This window comes from Rhinopithecus roxellana, chromosome 13, assembly GCF_007565055.1.
Source record: "Rhinopithecus roxellana isolate Shanxi Qingling chromosome 13, ASM756505v1, whole genome shotgun sequence".
Classification (NCBI taxonomy): domain Eukaryota; kingdom Metazoa; phylum Chordata; class Mammalia; order Primates; family Cercopithecidae; genus Rhinopithecus; species Rhinopithecus roxellana.
This window is the reverse complement of record NC_044561.1, coordinates 45,953,080-45,976,343: the sequence shown is the minus strand read 5'-3', so window position 1 is coordinate 45,976,343 and position 23,264 is coordinate 45,953,080. Positions and strand designations below refer to the sequence as shown.

At 54.0% G+C, this 23,264-nt stretch overlaps 1 protein-coding gene and 1 pseudogene across 7 annotated transcripts in view; one reads left to right on the top strand and one right to left on the bottom strand.

Annotated features, from left to right (window-relative positions):
- The window catches only part of AGPAT3 (1-acylglycerol-3-phosphate O-acyltransferase 3), a 130,291-nt gene that overhangs the window by 12,932 nt on the left and 94,095 nt on the right, over positions 1 to 23,264 (bottom strand). For all 6 annotated transcript variants that reach the window (XM_030914570.1, XM_030914574.1, XM_030914573.1 and 3 more), the window contains 5 exons: positions 18,980 to 19,205; positions 8,674 to 8,843; positions 7,290 to 7,451; positions 5,762 to 5,915; positions 4,185 to 4,287 (listed from right to left, as the gene is read on the bottom strand). In XM_030914570.1, coding sequence (XP_030770430.1) covers positions 4,185 to 4,287; positions 5,762 to 5,915; positions 7,290 to 7,451; positions 8,674 to 8,843; positions 18,980 to 19,157 — 767 coding nt within the window. In that variant the 5' untranslated portion in view covers positions 19,158 to 19,205. The remainder of the gene's footprint in view (positions 1 to 4,184; positions 4,288 to 5,761; positions 5,916 to 7,289; positions 7,452 to 8,673; positions 8,844 to 18,979; positions 19,206 to 23,264) is intronic.
- Positions 12,545 to 13,431, top strand: LOC104665959 (annotated as a pseudogene). Its single transcript, XR_748484.2, has one exon. The product of XR_748484.2 is annotated as a 60S ribosomal protein L7a pseudogene (transcript).

The window sequence follows — 23,264 nt, the reverse complement described above, 5'->3', positions numbered from 1 at the left end:
ACCCCTCAACACACACCACCTGCCAGGACACACTACACACCGGTGCACACACTGGCACATACCCCACATGCCACACGCGAGCACACACCACACACCACCCCTCAACACACACCACCTGCCAGGACACACTACACACCGGTGCACACACCGGCACATGCCAGCACATACCCCACATGCTACATGCAAGCACATGCCACACACCACCCCTCAACACACACCACCTGCCAGCACACACTACATACCGGTGCACACACCGGCACATGCCAGCACATACCCCACACACTACATGCGAGCACACACCACATGCATCAGCAAACGCCAGTATACAACAGCATACAGCACACACCAGCACATATGCAGGGTTCACAAGGCTCGGCCGCACGCTGGTGAGCAGATGGCCGTGAAGACAACATTACGTCCCGGTGAACCAAAACAGCTTAACGTCGGCCCCAGGTTCAACTGGCGTGGGGAGGATTTGCCACAGACACCATTTCAGGAACAACCGAGGCGCAGAGGCTCCTCTGCCTACAGTGAGAGGAGGGGCCTGCCCAGAGGCCTACGCTGGCTGACTGGTTCCTGACACACACAGCCCCACGTCATACACACCACACCACACACATCAAACACACCTAATTTATACACACCACACCACACACACCACCCCCCACATACGATTCATATACACACACCGCACACACCACACACACACATGCACATTTATAATTTATACACACCACCCCCACATATGATTCATATACACATACCACACACCACACACCACCTTTACATACATTTATATACACACACACCACACACATATAATTTATACACACACATTACACATTATACCACACATACCCACCAAATCCACACATTTTGCACACACATGCATTTATAATTTATACACACATACTACATAGTTCAACACACACACCACACACACAAAATTTACACACACCATAGGCCCCACACACACATTTTATGCACACTACACACACATCACACATGCCATACACATATACACACACCATGCTATACACACTCCCACATACACCACCCCACACGAATACACAAATTTTTACACACATACTACACACATATAATTTATACACACGTATATATATACACACTACACTGCACGTACCACACCCATACACAACACACACAACACACATAATTTACACATAATGCACACACATACACTACACATGCACACATAACACACCATGTGCACATCACATATACCACATACATAATACACACCACACATACACATCCCACAAGAACACACACACACATACCCCACATACGGGTTTTACTGTATCTCTGTTATATACATTATGAAATATATAAACATAAGAATTAAAAAATAAGATAAAAAGTAAAGATAAATAAAAATTCTACTTTTTTCTGCACCCCAGGGTGTCACCCTGAGCATCTGCCTCCTGGAGCTGACTCAAGCCCCTTGAAGGCCCTCAGCCCAGAGGCCAGCCCTGGGGAGAGAAGAGCCCTGCAGCCATCCTGCATACACTGGCCCTGCTTCCCTGTGGCCCCGGGCATCACCACCCATGCAGGAGGAAGGAGGACCAGCCCCATGCGGTGCAGAGCCTGGCGCTATGATGGCATGGCCACAGGGGCACGCGGGGACACTGCTGCTCCTCCAACAGCGAACCGGTCAGTGACCTGAATAGCTGAAGCCTTAGAAGTTCAAAGCGAGTATGTATTAAAATATGATTGGGCAAAATAAAGGCAGCGGCAGGGAGGATGGCGGATGAGGAATCTCTCCGTGGGGAGCTGCGTGGCACCCGAGGTGGAGGCGCTGTGTGGCTTGGCAGGCGGCCTGGCTCCTCCATGGCCAGGGCTGACCTTGGGCAGCTACTCTGACTGCCCAGCCTTGGACCACCACTAACCACCCAAGGATGAGAGCGAGATGTGCCTCAAGGGCTCCTCTCGTGAAGACGACTGAGGCCAGCTGTGGCCAGGATCCGGCACAAGGGCACCGGCTGCTATCATCCCACCTCATGTCCTGTCCCAGCCTGCCATCTGGACCGTCCAGGGCCCCAGTCAGTCACTGCAGTCTCCACGGTCCACAGTGGCTCAGAGCTCCCTCCCAGGAGTTTTAGGCACATAAGGGAGGAAACTCTCCGCTCGTGGTCCCACTCACCCCGGGTCAGGAGAACAGCGCCTCCGCCTCTAATCAGCCAGTCCTTGAACTTCAGAAGGGAGTGTTACCTGGCTTGTGTTTATGTTCACAAACCCTTCCTGGAAACCTCCTAGAGTGTGGCCAGAAGAACTGGCTGGTGGTGTGTTTTGCTTTGTTTAATTTGTACGTGCTCAGGTTCTCGCAATTAGAATGTAGAGGGCCTGTAGCCACCACGGGCAGGCTAGGCTGACCAGGACACACACCCAGTAGGTTGTGGTTGGACTGCAAATATGGAAACGCATATAGTGACAGCTCTGTGCAGCTTTACAGTGCAAGGAGGGCCTTGCCTTTCTGCACACACTTGAATGAAACCAGAGACTGACAAGCTCAACAAGGGCCATCCAGCGCTGTTTCTTCGTGCCTCAAAAGTCTGCCTGAAATGATTTATGCTGGAATTAAGGTCACAACCTCAACCTGTGCTTTAAGTCAATAGGATTTCTGGGTGGATTTTCTCCTCTATGTAAGCCAGAGAAGCTTGGAGAGTCCAAGGGCAGCAATGGCTCAGTGGCGGCACCCACAGCCCTGACTGTGGCGAAAGACGCTGCCCTGAGGAAAGCTGCTAGAACCCTGCAGAGCAAGCCCCAGGCTCCTCCTGGGGTCTGGACACACCACTCCCGTCTTATTTCACTGGGACAGGACTGGCGCCCATAGCACGGAAGCCCCAACTCTCAAGATGGGGTTTAAAAAAGGCTCTTTGGCCCAACATGGTGGCTCACGCCTATAATCCCAGCACTTTGGGAGGCCGAGGTGGGCAGATCACCTGAGGTCAGGAGTTCGAGTCCAGCCTGGACAATATGGTAAAACCCTGTCTCTACTAAAAAAATATGAAATTAGCCGGGCGTGGTGGCGGGCACCTGTAATCCCAGCTACTCAGGAGGCTGAGGCAGGAGAATCGCTTGAACTGGGGAGGCGGAGGTTGCAGTGAGTCAAGATTGAGCCACTGCACTCCAGCCTGGGTGACAGGGTGAAACTCCGTCTCCAAAAAAAAAAAAAAAAAAAAAAATTCAAACAGGTTCTTCCTCTCCCTTCACCACTGTCTCCTTCAGACACTATGGTCCCTCGTGTGCTGGGGCTGCCATCGCCAGGGCCAGCAGAAAGCCACTCCCATCACCAGTGCTGCTTCAGGCCAGAGGCTCTGCAGGGAGTCCCATCCTACCCACCAAGAGACCCGCCTGGGTTTCACCCCTGGGTGAGAAGTCAGCACCATATGCCCCCCAGGTCGTGTGACTGCGGGCCCCAGGAGACTTATGGAGCCCAGTGGGGTTTGAGATCAGGCCTGGGAAGGGACAGAGCATCTTACAGAGGGAACTGCAGGGGGCTTCCCAAGAAGGCAGAAGGGGCCGGGCGCGGTGGCTCAAGCCTGTAATCCCAGCACTTTGGGAGGCCGAGACGGGCGGATCACGAGGTCAGGAGATCGAGACCATCCTGGCTAATACGGTGAAACCCCGTCTCTACTAAAAAATACAAAAAACTAGCCGGGCGACGAGGCGGGCGCCTGTAGTCCCAGCTACTCGGGAGGCTGAGACAGGAGAATGGCGTGAACCCGGGAGGCGGAGCTTGCAGTGAGCTGAGATCCGGCCACTGCACTCCAGCCTGGGCGGCAGAGCAAGACTCCGTCTCAAAAAAAAAAAAAAAAAAAAAAAAAGAAGGCAGAAGGAGAGGATGGAGGTGGCCCCCAATGCCAGGTCAACGATGTCCCCAAAGGAACGAAATACACCATGGGCAACAGTGAGTCTCCCCACGCATCCCCCGTGTCTCTGTGTCCTCTCTGTGGCCTGCATCCCGAGCCCCAGACGAGTCCTGCAGGGCCTCTCCTGTGTCTGTTTAGTGGGGCAGGGCTGCAGACGGGCCTTCCGTGTGAGTTCCACCCCGTGGGACTGTGGGACATGGGGCCTGGATCCAGCCGCCCTCCCGGCCTCTGCCCAGTGCAAACTCAGGAAGGTATGGGGGGTGGCCCAAGAGTCACAGGGTTCGGCCTCACCTCACGCACATGTCCGCCTCGTACTTCTTCCCGTAGAGGATCCCCAGCAGAGACGGGTTCTTGTTTCCTCTGAAGTTCAGGGTTACGTCATAGACAGCTGCGACTGTGGGAGGAGACGGGAGGGTGGGTGACCCAACCCAGGCGGCTGCATGGTCACTGCCAGAGGGAAATGCAGGTTCCACCTGGGACCCAGCCTATCCTGGAGAGAACATGCGAGGGGCCTGGCCCCGTCCTGGGGAGAACACACCGGGACCCCTTCTCCGAGTTTTCTTTCCCCCTCTTTTTGCCTCGTTCTCCTCTGCTGGGGAGGGCACTTAGTGGCTGACGTTTCCCACAGGTACTGACGCTGTGAGCGGGACCTTGCTGTCTGGCCCCTGCTTTCTAGCCTCTGCTATCTGGCCTCTGCTGTCTGGACCTTGCTATCTGGCCTCTGCTGTCTGGACCTTGTTGTCTGGCCTCTGCTGTCTGGACCTTGTTGTCTGGCCTCTGCTGTCTGGCCTCTGCTATCTGGACCTTGCTGTCTGGACCCGGCTATCTGGACCCTGCTGTCTGGCCCCTGCTGTCTGGACCTTGCTGTCTGGCCCCTGCTGTCTGACCCCTGCTGTCTGGCCCCTGCTGTCTGACCCCTGCTGTCTGACCCCTGCTGTCTGGCCTCTGCTGTCTGGACCCTGCTGTCTGGCCTCTGCTGTCTGGCCCCTGCTGTCTGGCCTCTGCTATCTGGACCTTGCTGTCTGGACCCTGCTGTCTGGACCCTGCTGTCTGACCCCTGCTGTCTGGCCCCTGCTGTCTGACCCCTGCTGTCTGGCCTCTGCTGTCTGGACCCTGCTGTCTGGACCCTGCTGTCTGACCCCTGCTGTCTGACCCCTGCTGTCTGGCCTCTGCTGTCTGGACCCTGCTGTCTGGCCTCTGCTGTCTGGCCCCTGCTGTCTGGCCTCTGCTATCTGGACCTTGCTGTCTGGACCCTGCTGTCTGGACCCTGCTGTCTGACCCCTGCTGTCTGGCCCCTGCTGTCTGACCCCTGCTGTCTGGCCTCTGCTGTCTGGACCCTGCTGTCTGACCCCTGCTGTCTGACCCCTGCTGTCTGGCCTCTGCTGTCTGGACCCTGCTGTCTGACCCCTGCTGTCTGACCCCTGCTGTCTGGCCTCTGCTGTCTGGCCCCTGCTGTCTGACCCCTGCTGTCTGACCCCTGCTGTCTGGCCTCTGCTGTCTGGACCCTGCTGTCTGGCCTCTGATGTCTGACCCCTGCTGTCTGGCTGTTTTCTGTTCTTTGTCCCTTTCTTCTATTTCGACTCCTTTTGGATTAATAGGATATAATAATGATTATTTCCCCTTCATAAGGTTTAACATTATGTATTTTTTATTATTTTAATTGTTTCTCATGAATCAGCATTTTATCACCTCAAAACCTGACGCAGGAACCTTGTGGCACCAACCCCCTCACTTGATTCCTTTCTCACTTTCACTCTCCTGTGTTTCACATGGAATGCACTATTCTTTTTTTTATTTTTATTTTTTTAAGAAATCACTATTTTCCGTGAGCACAGCAGTGGCCCCGGCTCGGGCAGTCTGGAGCCTACCTGTCCCCCGGAGGCACTTGACCGCGGTGGTGAAGCCCTTGGTCCGCGGCAGCAGGTGGTACTTGAGGACGGGAAGCCCCTTAGCAGCCGCCACCTCCATGCTGACGCGGTGCTTGGTCTCTGTGAAGCGCGTCCCCTCGCAGTACAGGAGAAACTAGGATCGACACGGAGACAGAGGGTCACTCTACAGAGCAGCTGGGGCAGGCGCATGTCCAGGCCACACCTGCCTCTCTGACAGGTAGCAAAGGTTGTGGCTGAATTTGTGGAAATCTTGCTTTAGCGAGCAGCATGGGTTAGGACTGAAAGGTTCTTTTATTCTAGGGCCAGAGTCTGCGCTCCAATCACACACGTTCACTCATGCAGGAGAGATCTCCAGAAAGAACTTTCCAGAAAGAAGTGAGACATGAAGGTGTGTCAGGGCAGCAGCCTCTGATCAGTGTGAAAACCGAGGGGGTTTCATCCACTTGCCACAGCATGAGTTAGAAATGTTAACAGCAGGCCAGGCATGGTAGCTCAAGCCTATAATCCCAGCACTTTGGGAGGCCAAGGCAGATGGATCATGAGGTCAGGCGTTCGAGACCAGCCTGGCCAACATGGTGAAACCCCATCTCTCCTAAAATACAAAAATTAGCTGGTCGTGGTGGTGTGCGCCTGTAATCCCAGCACGGGGGCTGAGGGAGGAGAACTGCTGGAACCTGTGAGGCAGAGGTTGCGGTGAGCTGAGATCATGCCACTGCACTCTAGTCTGGGCAACAGAGTAAGACTCCATCTCAAAATAAAAAAAAAAAGAAATGATAACAGCAGGCTGGCAAGGTGGCTCACGCCTATAATCCCAGCACTTTGGGAGGTCGAGGTGGGTGGATCACCTGAGGTCAGGAGTTTGAGAGCAGCCTGGCCAACACTGTGAAACCCCATCTCTAGTAAAAATACAAAAAAATTAGCCAGGTGTGGTGGTGTGCACCTGTAATCTCAGCTATTTGGGAGGCTGAGACAGGAGAATCGCTTAAACCTGGGAGGTGGAGGTTGCAGTGACCCGAGATTGCGCCACAGAATTCCAACCTGGGTGACAGAGCAAGACTCCATTTTAAAACAAAACAAACCACAAAACCAAAAAAAAAAAAAAAAAAAACCAAAACAAACAAACAAAAAACCCAGAAATGCTAAGAGCACAGGCAGCCCATTCTCCAATACAGACCAGGAAAAAGGGACAGAAAAAGGGATGGGGACGCACACTGAGCAGGGCAGGCACAGCCGGGGCTCGCTGGGGGCACCCTGCCCTGCCCCTCCCCCACCAGGTCCCCTTAGGATGGCCTGGTCAGAGCTGGGATTGCGGCGAACAGCAGGGAGGTTGCCCAAGAGAAGCCTCCACGCCTGCAGCTCGGATGGGGAGCTCTGGCCCCACGGAAACAGTGCCCGTGTGCAGAGGCTCTCCTGGGGTTTCCCAGCCTGGGACGGGGGCAGTGGCGCGTCAGGAGTGGGCGTGGCCACCTCCCGGCACGCAGGGTGTCAGGCCGCTCCGCTTACTCACCCACATGTACTCAGGGTAGTCGGACAGGCGCCTCAGCCCTTCGATGACTGTGTCCCGGTCCTCCTCCCACTTCCGCTTGCAGAACACGATCTCCAGAAAGTACCACGTCCAGCCGATGAGGGGCACGTAGAGCAGCTCCTTCTTAGCGAGGACCTTGGAGCTCTGGAGGGAGGAGAAGGAGGGGCACCTGGCACTTCAGCATCAGACAGAGGCCAGGGGCTTGGCCAGGCTCCCGGCGCACCCAGCTCCTGCGTGGTGTTGCTCTAGGAGTCACGGCTTTGGGGCTCAGGGGGTCTCTTGTGAATGAGGACTTGGCTTCTGAGAGTGAGGGGGCCGCCCCAGAAATGAGGAAACTGAGGCTCAGGCTTGGCTGGGAGGGCCCTCAGGGAGGGTGGGTGAGCCGGATGCAGAGGGTACCAGGCTTCCTGGGGGTGGCCTGGGGGTGCTGCCTCACACAGGGGCTTTGACTGCAACGAAATTCCTCTGCCAGCATCGGGGAGTAGTCTAGGTTTCATCCGAGGCAGCTTAGCTAATGGAAGTGGTTCTGCGGGGATGCAGGTGGGGTCATCTCAAAGGCGAAGGCCATGATGAGAAAGGAGGGCACAGCTTGGGGACAGCTGAGGCCCCGCGGGCCAGGGCCCCCCAAGCAGCCAGGCACCACTGCCCAGCTCAAAGAGACGCCCCAGGAGGAACACCCAGGGACTCGGACCCTGGGGGCCTCTCCAGCACCTCCCCAGGGACTCCTCTGCTCCCCCAGCCCTTTCCCTGGGAACCCCAAGGCTCCCCCAGCTCCTCTGCTGGGACCCCCACTGCTCCACCCAGTACCTCCCCCCGCAGGGCCCTCCTGCTCACCCCTGGCACCCCCCTACTCCCCTAGCTCCTCCCTGGGACCCCTGCCACTCTCAGCAACTCCCCTGAGACCCCCATGGCTCACCCTAGCCTCTCTCTGGGACTTCCCCGCTCACCCCCAGCCCTCCCCGGGACCCCCTACCCCGCTCACCCCCAGCCCTCCTGGGTCCCCTCTGCTCACCCCAGCCCTCCCCAGGACCCTCGCTCACCCCCAGCCCTCCCCAGGACCCCTGCTCACCCCCAGCCCTCCCTGGGACCCCCCCGTCACTCACCCTTAGCCCTACCCTGGGACCACCCCACCCCGCTCAGCCCCAGCCCTCCCCGGGTCCCCGCTCACCCCCAGCACTCCCCAGGACACCACCCCCCACTCGCCCCCAGCCCTCCCAGGACCCCCCCCCCGCTCACCCTTAGCCCTACCCCAGGACCACCCCACCCCACTCAGCCCCAGCCCTCCCGGGACCCCCCTTGCTCACCCCCAGCCTTCCAGGGACCCCTCCCCCGGCTCACCCCCAGCCCTCCCCGGGTCCCCGCTCACCCCCAGCACTCCGAAGCGCTCACACATGGTCCACCCACAGAGGAAGTCGATCTCGAAGTTGTGGTTGAGGATGATGACTGCGTGCTCCTTCCCGAAGCGCTCTACCGTGGCCTGGTCCGTGAACAGCGTGCACTCCGTGCAGGACCACCACTCCAGCAGCATGACCAGCTCTGTGGACAGAGGGAGGGCGTCGGCACCGGTGGGACCCCTCCTCCTGGGATGGTCAGGGAGCGCCCGCAGGAGACACCTACACTATTTTCATCCAGAGCAGAAGTCTCCGCTCAACCTGAGTTTTGATGACTTACATTGAGTATGTTTTATGAAATTACAACGACCTTCTCTAAGCAACTGTTGGGAGGAGACAGACAGAAGGTAGCAGCAGAAAGGGGGAGAATTGCCACTCTGCACAGAGACACTGAACTTTATGCCTAATTACGATGCTCACGTGTACCTTGGTGTGGCTGAGTACTGCACAGCCACACCCCCGAGAGGCGCAGAAAGATGAAAAATGTTGCTAGATGATTAGGAAGCAGAATACAACCACTCATGTCCGCAGAACAGACAGTGGGAGAGAATGCAAAGCGCTGAGCGGAATGGAATTATAGATGAGAGTAATAGGAATTACACTTTCTCCTAAAACTTGCTTTGGGGTTACACTGGTTTTCCATATTCTAAAAAAGGTCATATGAGGTCTAGCCCACCCCCAGGAAGGCTGACTGGGAGTGCTCTACGAGGCTTACTGCTGGGCAGGCAGCCAGAGGCCTGCAGGGCCCCCAGAGACAGCAGGGCGCACCTGACCCTGTGGGTGCTGGCATGTGAAGAGTGCCAGTCCCTGCTTTGAGTGCCTGTCCCCCGCCCACCCAGGGGGTCTTGGAGCCTCCTCCCTCGGTCCCTTCCCCTGGCTCTGGCCCCGTGGGCTGAAGACGCGCTTCCCAGGAGTGTGGGGCGGGGGGGCCCGTGGCTGGGAACTCTGTTTGCAGGCAGGAGACCTGCGCGCCTGTGAGGGCTCTGGGGACGCTGGGAACATGGCATTGTCTGTCTCCTCATGGGGACTCCAGGACGCCCTCATTCCCCTTCAGGAGAACATCAGGGCTGAAGAGTTCCATGGTGAGAACCACACATCTTTGTCACACGCAGGCCTCAGAGGGAGTGAGTCCCGTTCAGAGGGCCGTGCAGGGAAGGACAAGAGGGAGGCCAAGCAGGTGGGCGTGTTGCCGGCCGCCAGAGTCTCGTGCCCCCCAGCCAGTCGTCTGGGAAGGATGGCCTCACAGAACCAGGACGCGGCTTCCGGGTCAGGACGGCCGCAGGCTTCTTGCGCTGGACACCAGCCCAGCTCTGAAGTGTGGGCTCTCTGCGAGGCCATCGTCCTGGGCTTCTTTTATACCAGTTGTTTATAAAGGACACTAGAGACCAATTCCAAAGACATCCTGTACGGGTGAACAAGGGGCCGCTACCCGAGATCACACAGCTCAGCCCAGGATGGCCAGAGACGCCTGCAGACAGCGTGCAGGCGCAGGGAAGTGTCTTCCCTGCGGTCACGACGCTGTGTGCACACGCAGGCACGCAGAAAGGACGCAGAAAGGAGAGAGGGAACTCAGGGTTTGTGGGGGCACCAAGGTACCCCAATTCCTTTAGAAGAGAAAGGTCACCTGTGGGCAGAGGCAGTGGGCGGGAGGAAGTCCTGCGTGTGGGGAGAATACCTGCTAACCAAGCCCCACCGCAGGCCTGGCCTGGCGGGGGCGCCCCCACCACTGGCTCGCCCCTGGCAAGTGCTCGAGACCTCTGCCTTTAGGGTCAAGCCCAGTGAGGGCTGGAGAGGAGGAATGAACTGAACGAGAGCCCACACAGCCAGCCAGACACAGGCACACGCCCCATGAGTGGACAAGCTGTGCTGTCTGGAGAATGGTCCCATCCAAAGGTCACCTGTGGCAAGCCCAGGGGCAGGTTGCCCTTTTCCCTTGCCGTTAGCATGCGAGGGCAGCCTTCAGCAGATCTCAGGACCCCTCGGCCGATGCTGGCTAATAGCAGACAGCTGTCAGAGTAGGCATCTGTAAACTGTCTTGCAGGGTGGGTGGCTCCTGGGCCTGACGTGAAATTCCTTTCATCATTTCCTTCACTCAAATATATGCTTCCCTAAAGCACAATGAGTAAGCCAGCTGTAGCCCATTTTTCAACCACTGATTTTAAAACATCTAAAATTCTGGCTGGGTGCAGTGGCTCAAACCTGTAATCCCAGCACTTTGGGAGGCCAAGACAGGAGGATCACTCAAGGCCAGGAATTTAAGACCAGCTGCAGCAGCATGGCAAAAGCCCATCTCTACTTACAAATACAAAAATTAGCTGGGTGTGGTGGCAGGCACCTGTAATCCCAGCTACTCGGGGGACTGGGGCATGACAATCACCTGAACCTCAGAAGATGGAGGTTGCAGTGAGCCAGGATGGCACCACTGCACTCCAGCCAGAGCAACAGAGTGTCTCAAAAAACAACAACAACAACAAAGACAACAAACAAACAAACAAAAAACCTAAAATTCACCCAAGAATATTTATCACGCGTTGCTGTGCACCTGCTGTGCGTGTTGATTTAGGCTTTATAATACAGCTCAAAGGCAGGTGGTTTTGTCTGTGCTCTGCAGATAAGAAAGTTGAGGTTTAGAGACTGAAGCCCTGACCAAGGTCCACAGGGAGAGAGGAGCCTGGGCCAGGCTGTTTAAACGGCTCCAAACCTGCACCCTTCGCCACAGCACCTATAGCTCTGCAGGTCGGATGACAGCAGAGACACTGGTAGTGAGTTCAAAATGGGCAGCAAGAAGGTACCCGGCATTAAAGAACGAGAATAGGAATGAAGAAAATAAAACAGTGGTTCAGGGTCATTAAAAAACACTGTGGCTGGTGTGGTGGCTCACGCCTGTAATCCCAGCAGCCCAGCAGGCTGAGGCAGGAGGATCACAGGAGCCTAGGAGGTCCAGACCAGGCTGGGCAACCTGGCAAAACCCTGTCTCTACAAAAAATACGAAATTAACTGGGCATGGTGGTGGACACCTGTGGTCTCAGCTACTCAGGAGGCTGAGGTGGGAGGACCGCTTGAGCCCAGGAGGCGGAGTTTGCAGTGAGCCAAGATCACACCACTGCACGCCAGCCTGAGCAACAGAGCAAGACCCTGTCTCAAAAACAAACATCCACAAAGCCACTGTGATGTCTGCTCTCACCATACGCCACTGAACTGGAAAAAGCTTCCACATAGCTCTGACTGGAGAAGGGCTTCCACAAACGTATTCATGGAAATAAATCTAAGTGGAGAAAATCCCAAATCCAACAAGTCATAGAGGGAATTCACACACCCACGCAAGCCCAGCAGACGGAGAGGCCGATGATGATGATGATGATGATGATGATGATGTTTTTTTTTTTTTTGAGACGGAGTCTCGCTGTCGCCCAGGCTGGAGTGCAGTGGCCGGATCTCAGCTCACTGCAAGCTCCGCCTCCCGGGTTTACACCATTCTCCTGTCTCAGCCTCCCGAGTAGCTGGGACTACAGGCGCCCACCACCTCGCCCGGCTAGTTTTTTGTATTTTTAGTAGAGACGGGGTTTCACTGTGTTAGCCAGGATGGTCTCGATCTCCTGACCTCGTGATCCACCCGTCTCGGCCTCCCAAAGTGCTGGGATTACAGGCTTGAGCCACCGCGCCCGGCCAAGAGGCCGATTATTTTTGTTTTTACTGAGGTGCTTTTCTTGTGTATTTGTGGTCATTCCAAATATCTGGGAATTTTATATTGATCTTCTTAATGTATACCTCAATATTCCTTATTTTAATGCTTTTTTTTCTACTTTCTATTTTCTTGCATTAAAAAAAGAGATTTGCGAATTCCCTTTTCTTTCTTTCTCCTCCCGCCGCCCAAGATGCCGAAAGGAAAGAAGGCCACGGGAAAGAAGGTGGCTCCGGCCCCTGCTGTCGTGAAAAAGCAGGAGGCCAAGAAAGTGGTGAATCCCCTGTTTGAGAAAAGACCTAAGAATTTTGGCATTGGACAGGACATCCAGCCCAAAAGAGACCTCACCCGCTTTGTGAAATGACCTCGCTATATCAGGTTGCAGCGGCAGAGAGCCATCCTCTGTAAGCGGCTGAAAGTGCCTCCTGCTATTAACCAGTTCACCCAGGCCCTGGACCGCCAAACAGCTACTCAGCTGCTTAAGCTGGCCCACAAGTACAGACCAGAGACAAAGCAAGAGAAGAAGCAGAGGCTGTTGGCCCGGGCCGAGAAGAAAGCTGCTGGCAAAGGGGATGTCCCCACTAAGAGACCACCTGTCCTTCGAGCAGGAGTTAACACCGTCACCACCTTGGTGGAGAACAAGAAAGCTCAGCTGGTCGTGATTGCACACGACGTGGATCCCATCGAGCTGGTTGTCTTCTTGCCTGCCCTGTGTTGTAAAATGGGGGTCCCTTACTGCATTATCAAGGGGAAGGCCAGACTGGGTCGTCTAGTCCACAGGAAGACCTGCACCACTGTCGCCTTCACACAGGTGAACTCGGAAGACAAAGGCGCTTTGGCTAAGCTGGTGGAAGCTATCAGGACCAATTACAACGACAGATACGATGAGATCCGCCGTCACTGGGGCGGCAATGTCCTGGGTCCCAAGTCTGTGGCTCGTATCGCCAAGCTGGAAAAGGCAAAGGCTAAAGAACTTGCCACTAAGCTGGGTTAAATGTACACTGTTGAGTTTTCTGTACATAAAAATAATTAAAATACAAATTTTCCTTCAAAAAAAAAAAAAAAAAAGAGATTTGCTTTTTCTTTCTGCATCTTTTTCAAATACTTTGGAAGTTATGTTTGATCTCTCTTTTTTCCTATCCTATACTTAACAAAGTTACCATTAAAATCTGAACCTGCGCTGGGCGCTCACGCCTGTAATCCCAGCACTTTGGGAGGCCGAGGCAGGTGGATCACCCGAGGTCAGGAGTTTGAGACCAGCCTGGGCAACATGGTGAAACACCGTCTCTAATAAAAATACAAAAAAAAAAAAAAAAAAAAAAAAAAAAAAAATTAGCTGAGTGTGGTGGCGGGCACCTGTAATCCCAGCTACTCAGGAGGCTGAGGCAAGAGAATTTCTAGAACTTGGGAAGTGGAGGTTGCAGTGAGCTGAGATTGCACCACTGCACTCCAGCCTGGGCAACAGATCAATATTCCACCTCACACACACACACACACACAAAATCTGAATGCGCTTCCTGACAAACACAGAACGTGAATCCTCACCTTGATACTCTGGTCCTGATACCTGGGCTATGCTGCCCACTGTTTCAGACCTGCCTTTCTCCAACCTCACAATTTGGGCATCGTTGTTTGTTTATTTATTTTATTTTTTTGAGACAGAGTCTCGCTCTGTCACCCAAGGTGGAGTGCAGTGGTGCAATCTCAGCTCACTGCAACCTCCACCTCCCAGGTTCAAGTGATTCTCCTGCCTCTGCCTCCCAAGTAGCTGGGATAATAGGTGCCCCCACCATGCCAGGCTAATTTTCATATTTTTAATAGAGATGGGGTTTCACCGTGTTGACCAGGCTGGTCTTGAACTCCTGACCTCAGGTGATCCACCTGCCTCGGCCTCCCAAAGTACTGGAATTAGAAGCGTGAGCCACCACACCCAACCAGGCATAGTTTTTATTTTACATAGGGTTTAGATTCATCCACCTCCTAATTTCTTTGGCTACCATTCTTTCTTGAAAATTAAACTTTTGGCCGGGCGCGGTGGCTCAAGCCTGTAATCCCAGCACTTTGGGAGGCCGAGACGGGTGGATCACGAGGTCAGGAGATCAAGACCATCCTGGCTAACATGGTGAAACCCCGTCTCTACTAAAAATACAAAAAACTAGCCGGGCGACCTGGCGGGCGCCTGTAGTCCCAGCTACTCGGGAGGCTGAGGCAGGAGAATGGCGTGAACCCGGGAGGCGGAGCTTGCAGTGAGCTGAGATCCGGCCACTGCACTCCCGCCTGGGTAACAGAGCAAGACTCCATCTCAAAAAAAAAAAAAAAGAAAATTAAACCCTACTTTTATAATTTTTGTTCTTACTGAAACACATCCTTAAAAAATATTTAAGTGAAGATCTATGGGCAGTAAAAGCTCTTATTTTTTTGGAGTGTACCACTTTTCATTTCATTTGTACTCCTGAATGACACAAAGTGCTAGGTTGACCATTTTCCAGCACACTGAGGACCTTCCACCGTCTCCCACCACTGCTGCCTGCCGTGAGAAATCTGCTGTCGGCCTCACTGCTGACCGCCTAGTGTGGTTCTCCAGCTTTCCTCTCTGGGGATTTGAGGACCTCCTCCTTTTTTTTTTTTTTGAGACAGAGTCTCACTGTCACCCAGGCTGGAGTGCAGTGATGCAATCTTGGCTCACTGCAACCTCCACCATCCATGTTCAAGCGATTCTCCTGCCTCAGCTGCCCAAGTAGCTGTGATTAGACACGTGCCACCAGGCTCAGCTAATTTTTGTATTTTTAGTAGAGACAGGGTTTCACCATGTTGGCCAGGCTGGTCTCAAACTCCTGACCTCAAGTGATCCTCCCGCCTCAGCTTCCCAGAGTGCTGGGATTAGAGGCGTGAGCCACTGTGCCGGGCTCCTCCTTGTCTCTGATGGTCTGTGATGCCCCAGGGTCTGCCTAGGTGTGGATTTCTGTGCATTTGCCCTGCTTGGTGTACATGTGCTCCCTGTATCTGCAGAACTGTACCTTCCTCAGTTCAGGAGGTCCTCAGGCATCCTCTCTTCCTATGCGGCTTCTCCTGTTCTCTCCTTTGGGGGCGGGGGCCAAAGCCCTATTTTATGAAGCTTCTCATGCTGTCCTTGTATATTTTCAGTCCTATTTCACATTTTTCATCTCCTTTGCAGTCAATGGATGATTTCTTCACATTGATGTCTGGTGTACCCATTCTCTCATTACTTGTGTCTAATCTGATACAAAATCCATCCGTAAGTTTTTGCTTTAAAATATCTACAGTTTTCATTGATAGCAGTTCTACTTGGTTCTTTTTCAAGTCAGGGTACATTGGGTGGTCTTTGGTCTACATCTGCTCTTTACATTGTCATTCCTGATTATGAATTCCTATTTAATTTTTCTTAATCTGTGGGATTCTTCAGGCCTAAATGAGAGACTTTCCCCAGAGTGTACTTTCGTTTGCCTCTGCTGAAACCCACGGTGTTAACCTAGCTTGTCTCATGCCCTTGCTCAAGAGTCCTGGTTTAGCTTCAGCTCCCTCTGTTACAGCTGCCCAAGGGTTAGACTCCTCAAAGGCAGTGCTGACGTTCCATTTTCGCACACACACCCTGGTTTTTGCTAAAGGGATTTGGTGGAAGGGTGGAGTTAAGAGGTTTTTGTTTCCTTACTGTGAGCCCAGAAATGCATTAAAAAGCCAGTTTCATCCAGGATTTAGCTGTTTTGTGTATTTTAGCTTCAGAATACTGCTAGAAAGTAAGAGTCTGTAATTTAGTTTTCATTAGTTAATATCTGCCCTTTTTGTATGTACTCATCTTATCCAGTTATACTTATGAATAACTCATTTGTATATTTTATATTATAGGATTTCCAATTCTTCCTTCCCCCAAAAAAAGCAGCCTTTTATTTAAAAAAACAAACAAAAAAATCAGGAACTGAAGCTATAACACATTTATTTTTATTTTTATTTTTTATTATTTCTTTTTTTCAGACAGGATCTCGCTCCATTGCCCAGGCTGGAGTGCAGTGGCGCGATCTCGGCTCACTGCAAGCTCCTCCTCCTGGGTTCACGCCATTCTCCTGCCTCAGCCTCCCGAGTAGCTGGGACCACAGGCACCTGCTACCATCCCCGGCTAATTTTTTGTATTTTTAGTAGAGATGGGGTTTCGCCGTGTTAGCCAGGATGGCCTTGATCTCCTGAACTCGTGATCCACCCACCTCGGCTTCCCAAAGTGCTGGGATTACAGGCTTGAGCCACCGCGCCCGGCCGGTATAATACATGTAAGACAAGCTGGTCTAAGGGCTGGGTCACTAGTCTTTCTGCAGACAGTGGAATGTCCCAGGCATAGAAAGTTAGCTGACATAGGCTGGGCATGGTGGCTCATGCCTGTAATCCCAGCACTTTGGGAGGCCGAGGTGGGTGGATCACGAGGTCAGGAGATCGAGACCATCCTGGCTAACATGGTGAAATCCCATCTCTACTAAAAATACAAAAAAAATTAGCCAGGCGTGGTGGTAGGTGCCTGTAGTCCCAGCTACTCAGGAGGCTGAGGCAGGAGAATGGCGTGAACCCAGGAGGCAGAGCTTGCAGTGAGCTGAGATCCGGCCACTGCACTTCAGCCTGGGTGACAGAGCGAGACTCCGTCTCAAAAAAAAAAAAAAAAGTTAGCTGACATAAACAGCCTTTTCAGCAGTGCTACCAGCTCCAGAATTGAAAGGAGATCATGGAGACAAGGTTACAGGCCCACCATTTCCCATATGAGACAAAGTGTACATGCGCTCACTGTCTCCCATAGAAACATAGTATATCTGAGACCCAGGGTTTCCCATATGAGACAAAGTGTTTACAGCTGGGCTCACCCTTTCCCATATGAAACAAAGTATACAGGCACTCATGCAAAAACATGGAAACAGCATGAGAGTGTGAAATAAAACGTAAGAAACCCCTCCTTTCCCCAGTCCCTAGATATCAGCACCACGCAATTTTCTCGGGCATCCTTCTGAGATTTTTTTTTTTTTTTTTTTTAAGACAGAGTCCTGCTCTGTTGCTCAGGCTGGTGTGATCTCAGCTCACTGCAACCTCCACCTCCCAGGTTCAAGCAGTCCTCCTGCCTCAGCCTCTCGAGTAGCTGGGATGACAGGCGTGCGCCACCATGCTCAGCTAATTTTTAAAAATTAATTAATTAATTATTATTATTATTATTATTGAGACAGAGTCTTGCTCTGTCACCCAGGCTGTAGTGCAGTGGCATGATCTCGGCTCACTGCAAGCTCTGCTTCCCAGGTTCATGCCACTCTTCTGCCTCAGCCTCCCGAGTAGCTGGGACTACAGGCACCCACCACCACGCCCGACTCATTATTTTTTTATTTTTAGTACAGACGGGGTTTCACTATGTAGCCAGAATGGTCTCGAGCTCCTGACCTTGTGATCCACCCGTCTCAGCCTCCCAAAGTGCTGGGATTAATTTTTTGTATTTTTAGTAGAGATGGGGTTTCACCATGTTGCCCAGGCTGGTCTCGAACTCCTGACCTCAGGTGATCCACCTGCCTCGGCCTCTCAAAGTGCTGGGATTACAGGCGTGAGCCAGCGCGCCTGGCCCCTTCTGGGATTTTTCTACACATGTACACACCACACACACAGTGCCCTTTCTTAAGAAACAAAATGAATCATCGCATACTATGGACTTTGTTGTATACTTCCTTTTTCACTTAAAACTGGACGTGTAAGCTGAAGGCTCTCCATGATGGCCGCAGAGAGTCCCTGTATGGGTGCAGCATAGTCAGTCTCCAGTGACAGGTGCTTAGGTTGCTGCTAGTTTTGTACTAATATAAAAATAATACAATAATGAGGATACCTGTGATAAAATGAGAACACCTGTCCAGGTGCACACTTTTGCACATATCTCTGTAGGTTGCATGTTACTCTGTGGAATTGCTGAGTTGAAGATTGCAACCACTTAAACTGTTGACAGCTACTGCCAAACCACCCTCCAGAGATATGGCTGTTCACATCCCCACCACACCTGGCGTGAGCAGTTACCTGTCCACGGTGAGTGTTGTCACCAAGCCTCTGAGTCTCTGTCCACGTGACAGGTGAAGACTGGTTTCTCTATGTATAAATACACACACACCCACAGAAGCACATACGGACAGACACACAGCTACACATGTGTTTGATGTGCAGGGAGGTAGGATGCCTTTTCTTTCAGGGATGCATGCTGAAATACACTTCAGCATGCTCTGGTGTTGGTGCAGTGTGAGCAGGACACACGAGGGGTCGTGTAGGGAGCTGTTGGAGCTTGGTAACGGGTGAACAGAACTCAACTCTCTCTTTACTTTTGTTTGTTTAAAGATCCCCATATGCTCTGGTAAACCGTGGGAAGCTGCCATTGCTGTGGGTCAGAATGGTCAGACTGGCACATCACACAGCTCAAGCTAAGGAAAAGAGGTGGCCCTCCCACAGCCTGCCAGCCAGATGGCCTCAGCGCCTCCCGTACAGCCCTCACTTGCGGCCTGAGAGCCCACGGCTGCCCCGTCCATGGTCCCACGCCACCCCCACGGAAGCCCCAGGTGGTGGGGACTGGCCCAGCAGACACTCACGGCTCCAGAGTGAGTAGGCGAGGCGGCAGTTGAGGCGGCGGTAGAGCTGCTTGCTGACCGGCCAGAGCGCCAGCGTGCACAGCTGGACGAAGTTGATGACCAGACCGCTCACCACGAAGACGAAGCCGACCAGCAGGTGCAGCACGAACTGGGTCTTCAGGAAGGCCAGCAGGCCCATGGCGCTGCTCAGGAGCGGGTGCACGGCCCCTCACTGAGGACAGCCGTCCTGCAAAGACAGGGACAGGGACAGTGTCAGGGTGGCCACGCCTACACCCTCACGGGAACACTGGGGTACTGCTCACTGCACACCCTTCACATGCCTCACGCTCATACACACATGCTGCACAGCACACCGCAAACCCCACACACCACACAACACAGCACACTGCAAACCACACACACACCACACACCACAGCGCACCGCAAACCACACACACCGTACTGCAAACCCCACACACCACACCACAAACCACACACACGCCACACACCACAGCGCACCGCAAACCACACACACACACCACACACCACAACAGCGCACCCAAACCCCACACACACCACATACCACAGTGCACCGCAAACCATACACACCACACCACAAACCACACATGCCACACACAACAGCACACTGTAAACCCCACACACCACACACATCACAAACCCCATATACCACAACCACAAACCCCACACACGCCACACAACACAGTGCACCGCAACCCCCACACACACCACACCACAGCGCACTGCAAACCACACACACGCCACACACACCACAAACCCCACACACGCCACACACCGCAAACATGCCACACACACCACACACACACTATATATATCACACCACACCATAAACCACATACACGCCACATACACCACAAACCACACACTACAAACACAGCACACTGCAAACCACACACGTCACACACATGCTACACTGCAAACCACACACACGACACACACACATTGTACCACACACCACACACTGCAACACATCCCCCCACCCCATGCACACTCATATGCACCACAGTCTCACACAACACGCACCACAGGCATAAACATGCCACGCTCACACACACACACACTCTTCCATGCAAACCAGAAAGAAAAACGAAGACTAGAAGAAACACACCCAAATATTGAGAGTGATTAACTCAAGGTGAAGGCACCACAATTTTTATTTGATTTAGTATCTCATTTAAAGGATCCAAACTGCACAATAAATCTCTGCAAACAGAGCCAGGAGGCCTCGCGAACCCCTCGGTGTAGGGATCCATGCTTTTCACTCCCACGCTCGTGTGCGTATTTTAAGCTTGAAAGATTTCTGTTCTGGTTTCCCGCAGGAAAGCAGCGACTCCCCAGGGGCTCCACCGGCTCCCCCTTTCCTTCTACGCACGTCTCGCAGTTTCAGCGGGGAAGCTGGCAGCCCCCACTCTCAGCAGCACTGCTACTGAGCGGCCCCGTGACCCCCGCGTGGAAGAGGAAACCCGCGGCCCCCAGGTGGAGGGGGAAACCGGCGGCTCCCGCGGTGGAGGGGGAAATCCGAGACCTCCGCGTGGAGGGGGAAACCGGCGACCCCTGCGTGAAGCGGGAAACCCGCGGCCCCCGCGTGGAGGTGGAAGCCCTGGCAGTCAGGCTGGCGGTGCTGCCAGCCCCTGACTTGGCCCTCTGGAAGGGCACCGAGTGCACTCCCATGGCGGGCACAGGCGCAGGCTCTGGAGTGGCACCAGCTGGCCCTCCACATTCCCAGGGCGGCCCCCGTTCCACGCCACCGGCTGCCCCCACTGCGGCCATTCTTACACCCAGAGCAAGGCTCTCCATGGACGCCCACCCCAACCACCCGGGAAACCCACTGTCCTGACTCCATGGAGCGCCCTCCATGCAGGCCCCCGGCCTCTGCCTCTCAGGGATTTACAGGCGCTGCCTGAAGGGCACTCAGGGGCCACCGATGCCAGTGTCGCTCCCACCACCCTTGGACGTTCTCAATCTGGAGCATTAAAAGTCACCTCTCCCGGACACTGGGCCCTTGGCTCCCCAGACACCGTGGGGACAAGAGCTCTGGTCATGGTTTAGAAATGGGCCCGAAACGCTTCCGCCCCTCCCCACAAAAGATGGAGGGGGTCCTCCTTCCCTTTCTGACTGTGGCCGGGACTTGGTCACTGCATCTGATGAACAGCCTTGCAGAAATGTGCTATGTGATTGTCAAGGCTGGGTCACAGAAAGGGCAGTTTCTGCCTGGCTCTGCTCCCAGGATGGCCACATCACAAGGATGTGTGAGCGGCAGGTCCTGCCTGTGCGGAAGGGGCTGACCTCATGCCCCTGAGGGGGCCGCCTGGGAGGCAGGCCCTCTGGCCCTGGTCAAACCTTCAGATGAGCCCAGCCCTGGCATCAGCTCACCTGCAACCCCAGGGCACTCAGCTAAGTCGCTTCTGAACTGCTGACTCCACACACTGTGGGGTCAAGGAGTTTTACTGTTTTATGCCACCACGCTGTGGGCTCATTCATTAAAGCGGCAACAGGAAATTATGACCCCACAGAGAAAGGACAGGAAAGACAAGGGGGCAACAAAAACACTTTTTAGGGGCTTAACTTGTTCCACGGTCTGCGTCGAACACCTTTCACGCATTCCCAGACTCAGACAACCCCAGCGGGACGCCATCACTGCCCCAGTTGACAGGTGAGCAAACAGGAGCACAGAGAGGCTTAGTGCATCATGTGGGGCCACACAGGGAGTCAGCGGTAGAGCCAGTGCAGGCAGCGAGGCTCAGAAGTCAGTGCTCACCCAGACACACTGCAGCCCCCCAGGATGGGCAGAGGCCCCTGAGAGCAGAGCCTCAGACACGTGGGGCGGACCAGGCTTGCTGTCTCAGAACGCCTTTCTTGAGCTAGAGATGATGTACTCAACCAGACCTTGAGTTTCACAGGGTGGGGGCCGCCCTGCAGTCCATCACCTGGCCCCCACTTGGCACAGAGCAGAGCCCCAGGAGACCAGGTGGTCCTCACCCAGGGGTACACATCACTCCACACTGGCCCAGAAGAACCAGGGTCCCGAGAAGCCCGCTTGAGGGCCGGCACATCAGCTGTGATGCTCTAGGCAGCAGATGCCCGGGCTCCACCGCAGACCTGCGCTGATTCCATTGCTAGGGCGCAAAGTACAAGAATCTGACCTTTTTTTTTTTTTTTGAGACAGATTCTCACACTGTTGCCCAGGTTAGAGTGCTGTGGCACCATCTCGGCTCACTGCTGCCTCCTAGGTTCAGGCAATTCTCGTGCCTCAGCCTCCCGAGTGGCTGGGACCACAGGTATGCACTGCCATGTCCAGCAAATTTTTGTATATTTAGTAGAGACGAGGTTTTGCCATGTTGGCCAGGCTGGTCTCAAACTCCTGACCTGAGGTGATCTGCCCAACTTGACCTCCCAAAGTGCTGGGATTACAGGCATGAGCCACCGCGCCCAGTCACAAAGTTTATTTTTAAAAATCAGATTCTCAGCCGGGTGCGGTGGCTCACATCTGTAATCCCAGCACTTTGGGAGGCTGAGGCAGGGGATCACTCGAGGTCAAGAGTTGGAGACCAGCATGGCCAACACGGTGAAACCCCGTCTCTGCTAAACATACAAAAATTTACCGGGTGTGGTGGCGGGTGACTGTAATCCCAGCTACTCAGGAGTCTGAGGCAGGAAAATCGCTTGGACCTGGGAGGTGGAGGTTGCAGTGAGCTGAGATCACACCACTGCACTCCAGCCTGGGTGACAAGAGTGAAACTCCGTCTCAAAAAAAGGGAACTTCATCCAGGGATAGTTCACACACGACTCGGATGGGCTTGCTACTCCGTGCATAGTGTGATGGGTGTTGACAAGCTGAGCCACCTGTGACCCCACCACACTGCAACAGGGAACATTTCCAACCACGTCCTTCCCCACCCAGCACTACAACGCGGATCAGCTTTCCAGCTTCATCGGTTAATTTACCTTTTCTAGAGGTTCACAAACACAGAATCCCATGGCATCTGGCCCAGCCGGTCCAGCGCAGTGCTTCTGAGACGGCCCGGGACAGCACCCAGGGGCGCACCCGTGGCTGCCGAGTGACCTCCAAGGCATGGACGTGCCACGGTGATATGCTCCCTGCTGACAGGCAGCCAGCACCCAGCCTCTGGGGGCCAGACAGAGCCATGACACACATGCACGTCCCAGCCTCTGTGTGGACGCAGCTTCCCCTCGAGAATCCACTTATCAACCATCCTCGGGGTCACAAAGCGGCCAGTCCCTGGTCCATCACCTGAACCTCTGGGCT